A 6,472-nucleotide genomic window follows, 5' to 3' on the forward strand; every position below is an offset into this window, starting at 1 on the left:
CCGTAGTAACTGCTGTAAATGTGTAAAAGTGCTAAAAATGATTTTGTTTGTGTCTTTACTCCCAGGTTTTGTAAGGCTGCTATTATTACATACAAGCTCTGTAAAACAATTTCAATTAAAAGCAGAAAACAATCACACTTGGGTGCAGTTTTAATACAGAGCACAGTCTGAAGCTCTCACTTGGTACACCATGTCCCCCTCACCATCCTAAAATTATTTACTGTGTGCAGTAACATATAGCTGGTACAGCAGCATGCCAAAATGAGACTGATAGGAGAGCTCTCCGTCTCATGCCACATAACAGGCAGGAAAAGTGATAGGTCTACTTGGCTCTTAGACAGCATTTAGGAGGCGTGTGCTTTTTCATGCATGCCTTGGACTGTCCTGTACGTATGAGTCATGAGGCCAGTGGAAATGTACATATAGTACATGAAGAACATTTTGTGATTGAAGGCTGGATGGTATCTGATTGAGCAACCACAAGAAGGAAGACAATCAGGATACCCGCTCTGACCTTGTCTTTAATGATCCACAACCAAAAAAGCTCGACAAGTAAAGTTACAAGTGCATTAAAGTTTTCAGTATTTATACATTTAAAAATCAAAACACAATCACTCAGATAAATCAGAACATTCATAAACATGTACACTACATATTACAGAGCATGACCGCCCTGGTGATGAACGTTTTACTCCACTACATTTATTTCACAACTGGACTGTAGGATTTTTGATACCAAACCTATGATAAGCCTGTACAACATGATGCACTTTCATAAATCCCATAACTTATTTTTACCCCACCCCTCGTTTTCATGTGTCCCGTTGCCCCTTGGAACAGAGATAAAAGGGGCAGTGGGTGAAATCTTCCCTCATGAAATGGGAAAACCCTTCAAGACCCTGATAAGTCATCATTAGTCATTGGTGGCGTTTACATAAACAGACGTGACGGTGACAATAATAGTATTATCACAATGACATTTACCATCAGTCTGGAGATAGAAAAGCATTGACATTCGTGATTCACTCGCAACAAGTTTCACTCTATAGATCAATCAAAGAATTCATCAGATAAAAAAGAACATTGTGTCATTACCAGGCCACCAGTGGTGCTCTTGCCCTGCCAGTCTGCACTGATATTAAGGAGCGATAACAACTGCTTACACATCAGTGCATCAGGGGGCATTCTGCTGCAGAATACTGTTACCTTTAGGCATATCTTTTGCTGATGATAGCTCCATATTTCTTCTTAAGTAAATCACGAATAGGACTTATATACTATTTTTTTATATTGGGGTATTACTCCTGTTACTGAAGTAGACTATCTATTACCTCCTCCATCACTGGTTTCCGGTATTATCGTGGTTTTCTTGCTGTCCAAACCTTGGAGAACTGGAGGCTTTCTTCAGCAAAGATCCAATGCCTTGAAACTTGTTCAGCACAGTGCTTCAGTTTCTGCACGTATGATCAAACAGCTATTTCATTTGTCTGTTCGATATTTACGCCAATGTCCTAAAACAGGAGAAATAACTGTCAGTGCAAATTTATAGACAGTGTTGTAAACCATGCTATGAGAAGTGAATTCTGAGCCACTTAATCATCAAAAGAACTCACTTTCATTCAGCGCAGTTTCTTAGCTATGGTTGTCCAGGCAATCCCGAATACGATAAAACACATCAGCGTGAAGAATGCTGCACCGAGCACTGCCCCTCTGTTCAACAGACCTGGGAGACCAATACTGTCATTAGTGAAATCAACACTTGTAATTGCTACATGCAGTAATATTTAACTTTTCTCACTTTGAGCTCTTACGCAGACATGAACATGTCCTCACAACGCTGACTGTGCCCCACAGGATTCTTGTAGACTTTCTCACACTTATATTCTTTAATGTCACTGTAATTGGTAATAGTTACATCCTGGAATCTTCGACAAAGAGGCCCACCATAGTGGAGTGTTAAATTCTTACCTGCAGGTTCATCTTCGACTAATATAGCTGTAGCTTCAGAATCATCACTGTGCGTCTCTATGCTGGTGCCATCACCACCTTCCAGAGGAGCCGCAAAGACTTCTTCCTCAGAGACAGCTGGGGCAGGAGGAGCTGTGTCAGGTTCAACTGGGGCTTCAGTTAAGATCTCTGTTGCAGCAGGAGCATCTGTTGCAGCTACTGGGACTTCCTCAACCGGATCCAGTGCTGCATCTAAGGTGTCGTTCTTAGATGGGGTCTCAGTGACAGGTGTGATAAGTATCTCTGCATCGCTGTCACCTGCTGTGTCCTCATCCAGGGCTGTTTCCGTTGGGACAGGATCTGATTGGACAACTTCCTCTGGAGCATCTTCTTCTGGATCTTCCAGGGGGATGATTAGGATTGGGTCTTCTGGAGCTGGTTCCTCGCTGGTGGGTTCCACAACAACAACAACAACGACAGCAGGGTCTTCTGGGGCTATTTCCTCTGCAGCCTCTTCCTCCTGAGCTTCTTCTTCTGTGTCAAGGGCAACAGATTCGTCTTCTTCTGGTACATCAGGAAGAGGCTCTTCATTTGTAGCAGGGTCCTCTTCTGCATCTTCTTCTGGGACTATTGGGACAGGAACCTCTGCAGCTTCTTCTTCTGCATCCTCCTCTGGAGCTTCTTCGTCTGGCTCTTCTGGGGAAACTACCTCGACTGATTCTTCTGTAACTTCTTCTTCCAGATCCGGCTCCTCTTCAACAGGCTCCAAAGGAACGATGACAGCAGGTTCCTCTGGTGCGGACTCCTCTGGTGCTGTTTCCTCTGCAGCAGGTTCCACCTCACCTTCCTCTTCGGTCTCAAGCTCTACAGGAAGGAGGGCATCATATTCCTCTTCTTCTAACGTACTGGGAACAGGTTCTTCATTCGTAACAGGATCCACTTCCGTATTTTCTTCCAGAACTTCAGGAGCAGCTGCTTCTTCTTCTTCTTCTGCATGTTCCTCTGCAACCTCCTCGTCTTTTGTTTCTGAAGAAATGATGGAGATTGTTTCCTCTTCATCCTCTTGATCCGGCTCCTCTTCAGCAGGTACCACAGGGACGACGACAGCAGGTTCCTCTGGGGCTGACTCCTCTGGTGCTGTTTCCTCTTCAGCAGGTTCCACTTGACCTTCCTCTTCAGTCTCAAGCTCTACAGGAAGCAGAGCAACAGACTCCTCCTCGTCCAGCGTACTGGGAACGAGTTCTTCATTTGTAGCAGGATCCACTTCAGCATTTTCTTCCAGGACCACTGGAACAACTGCTTCCTCCTCTTCTGTTTCTAAAGAAACTATAAGGACTGTTTCCTCCGGTTCCTCTTGATCTGGCTCCTCTTCAGCAGGTTCCACGGCAACAATGACAGCAGGTTCTTCTGGGGCTGTTTCCTCTGGTGCTGTTTCCTCTGCAGCAGGTTCACCTTCACCTGCCTCTTCTGTCTCAAGTTCAACTTCTGCAACGACGAGGACAACAGATTCCTCTTCTTCTGGCAGAGCAGGTTCGACTTCTGTAGTGTCATCAGGGACTATAAGTAAAGGTTCTTCTGGAGCACCTTCTTCTACAGCATCCTTCTCTGATGCTTCATCTTCTGGGGCCTCTACAGGGATAATGGGGATTGGTACTGCTGGAGCTGGATCCTCCAGATCCTGCTGTTCTGGGGATGTGTTTTCTGCAGCACCCTCTGCAGCAACAGCAGTTTCTTCTTCTACATTTTCCTCTGGAGCTACATCTTCTGCCTCTGGAGCTTCATCTTCTGCCTCTGGAGCTTCATCTTCTGCCTCTGGAGCTTCATCTTCTGATGTTTCTAAAGGAATGACTGGGATCGGTGCTTCTGGAGCTGGATCCTCCACATATTGCTCTTCACTCTTTACAGCAGCAGCTGGGGCAACTTCTTCTGTGGCTTCATCTGGAGAGGCGTCTGTTAGGGCGACTTCTTCAGGGACAGTTTTCTCCTCCACTGCAGCCAAAGGCTCTTGAGGGGCATCAGAGACCTGATCTTCGATGACAATTGGTTCTGGTTCTTTTGCAATAACTGGAATGTCTTCTGCAGCAGGTGGTTCCACAGGAGGTGGAGCTGCTTTAGGTGCAACAGCTGGAATGACTTTCTTCTGAACTGTTTTTTTCACCTTAGTCAAGTTACTCTGGCCTTTAGCTACTGGTGCAAGTTCCCCTGGTCCTGGTCCTGGTCCAGAGGACTTACCAACTTTGGCAGCTGCAATAGAAGTTAGAGACTCAATTACAACTTGAACTGGTTCTCCAGTGCATCAACAGCATAACCACTGGGTTTGTTCTCCAAGTTAGACAACAAAGGAACCCTTATATACCTAGAATATATTTTATTAAATATCAGAACATTAAAACTGGGGATTTTCTAAAATGTATTTTAGTTGATAAAGTTAATCTATAGATTTGTTTACACTTTCATTTTTATGTTGTATAAATGTTCATAGAATTTGTCAGTAATGTGAAATAAATGTATTTATTAAAGCTTCATTTGTTAACTTTTAGAAAAAAAATCTGATTCAAATTGTCACTATATTCATACAGCATGAAATTAGTCAGATATCTCATATATATCTCATATTTCTATGCCTACTCTATTGCCTTGTAGCACTTCCAAGGAGTCTCTAATGCAGCTGTCAATCATGAATCACTGCTCATGAACTGCAGTCTATTTCTCACCTCAGATGTTTACAGGAACATCTTTTAGTGTACTGTTTAGCTGTAAAATGGAAAAGTTTGCTCCGGTGTCCATGTTGGACACAGACAGGTAAAGCACCAAACACCGCCCACGGGCCAGACCAGCTTTCTCATTTTACAGCTAAAAAAACATCTGAGGTGAGAAATAGGTAATGCAATAACAGAATCTTGATTCATATTTGGTCAGTGCTGCCTAGTTTAATGATTTGACTGAAGTTCACAGAGTGATTGACATGATTGACTGTTAGAGACTCCTGAGCTCTGACTGGTTGCTGACCATGCCGTCATGACTCAGACTCAGAATACATTCACAGTTACAGCAAACATGACACAAAGTTATTTTCATAAAAATCACCAGCTGTACCTTTTAAGTTTACTTATGATTTGCTAAAACACATAAATAAATACATACAAGCCCCAAATATGACAATACAATTCAGTTCAATTTGACAGCAGCATTCAGTAAATAATAGTTTGGACTTAAACACTAATTGTAACACTAATTGTAAGGACCTGAGGTTAAGCATAAGTGCAGCTTTTGTCCCAAAAGTCAGCCCTACAGGACACTATAGCTCTGAACGATGGCTGATTATGTAACAGTTAGGAAGATCTCCAGGGACCTGATACAAACAGATCCAAGTTTAGTCCACGTGTCTCACAGGGGAGCATGCTAACAGGAGCAGGTGTGTCATTGAACTGGCAATGAAAGTATTTTGAGTTTGGTAGTTAATCACATCGGCGCTGTCAGGTGCAGAAGTTTTATTCTTGATTTATGGGGGTGACTGAGCTCATTTTCCAAACTGAACGCATATATTTTATTACTCATAGCTGGAAAACACCTCAAGCGATATTTACCTTTCCCTGTCTTAGATTGTGTCAACTCCAAGCCTACCAATCATAAAATATCAAACACAGGTTTACCCTATTAAACAACATATTTACACACTTATGTGATGTATTTCTGAATTAAATGGGTGCATTCAGGGGAATTTTGACATTAATGTGATCATAAATCAACAAATATTAAAGAACTGTAACTCCGGCAATCTGCTGAATTAGTTGCAATAATTACAACCAAGAAAATACATCAGTAAGAATTATTATTAACATAATTTTGCATATACAATATGTAGAAATCTAAATATATATTAACAGCCTATAGTATTTTATGAGGCTTATATTATTTCCCAGAGAGGCAGCTGTGCAATCATTTTTTATATCACTGATTTAGAGCCAATTAATTTAAAATAATTGTGCTTATGTCAAAGAGTGCAGAGGAAATGTATGGCTTACGTATCGGTGCTGATGAGCATAGCTGAACACATAGGACCAGGGTCAGCAGTAGCAGAGAAGAAGCTTTGAACATGATGTCCGTCTTGTCAGAGTCCTTTCATTAGAGTCAAACAACTTCCAGTACCTCCAACACTGCAGTCAGAGCGCTGCCCCCACTATGGAGGAATATGTTTAAGGGGTTGAGGCACACGTGTAAAGTGTCAGCGAGGACACACGTTGTTGAGACGTTGAAGTGACACACCATATGGAAACATTGGGAGGGTGCTTTGAGGGCTGCGTGGGTAAAAAGAGAAACCTACTGTGAGATACGATCACATGGACGTCTTCTACATGACGACACCAGCTGCTCCTTATCCTGGATCAAAGGTCAAACTGTTTAAATACTTTGCTGAAAAGGTTGTCTATAAAGCTCTGTAAGAAAGAGGATAAATAATGTTACACAATATATGTATGTATGTTTCTACACACTACATGAAGATGCATACTGCAGTTGCTTAAAT

The 6,472-nt window shown here is 42.4% G+C and overlaps 1 protein-coding gene across 1 annotated transcript; it reads right to left on the reverse strand.

Moving 5' to 3' along the window:
* Nucleotides 1-220: 220 nt before the first annotated feature.
* LOC126386170 (fibrous sheath CABYR-binding protein-like) lies at nucleotides 221-6,213 on the reverse strand. Its single transcript, XM_050038339.1, has 4 exons — nucleotides 5,973-6,213; nucleotides 1,969-4,191; nucleotides 1,614-1,723; nucleotides 221-1,511 (listed from the first exon to the last, which is right to left on the reverse strand). The coding sequence occupies exons 1-3, from the start codon at nucleotides 6,043-6,045 to the stop codon at nucleotides 1,620-1,622; spliced, it is 2,400 nt and encodes a 799-aa protein (XP_049894296.1). The 5' UTR covers nucleotides 6,046-6,213; the 3' UTR covers nucleotides 221-1,511; nucleotides 1,614-1,619.
* Nucleotides 6,214-6,472: the final 259 nt, after the last annotated feature.

The sequence above is a fragment of the Epinephelus moara genome, chromosome 24 (assembly GCF_006386435.1).
Source record: "Epinephelus moara isolate mb chromosome 24, YSFRI_EMoa_1.0, whole genome shotgun sequence".
In the NCBI taxonomy this organism is placed as follows: Eukaryota; Metazoa; Chordata; class Actinopteri; order Perciformes; family Serranidae; genus Epinephelus; species Epinephelus moara.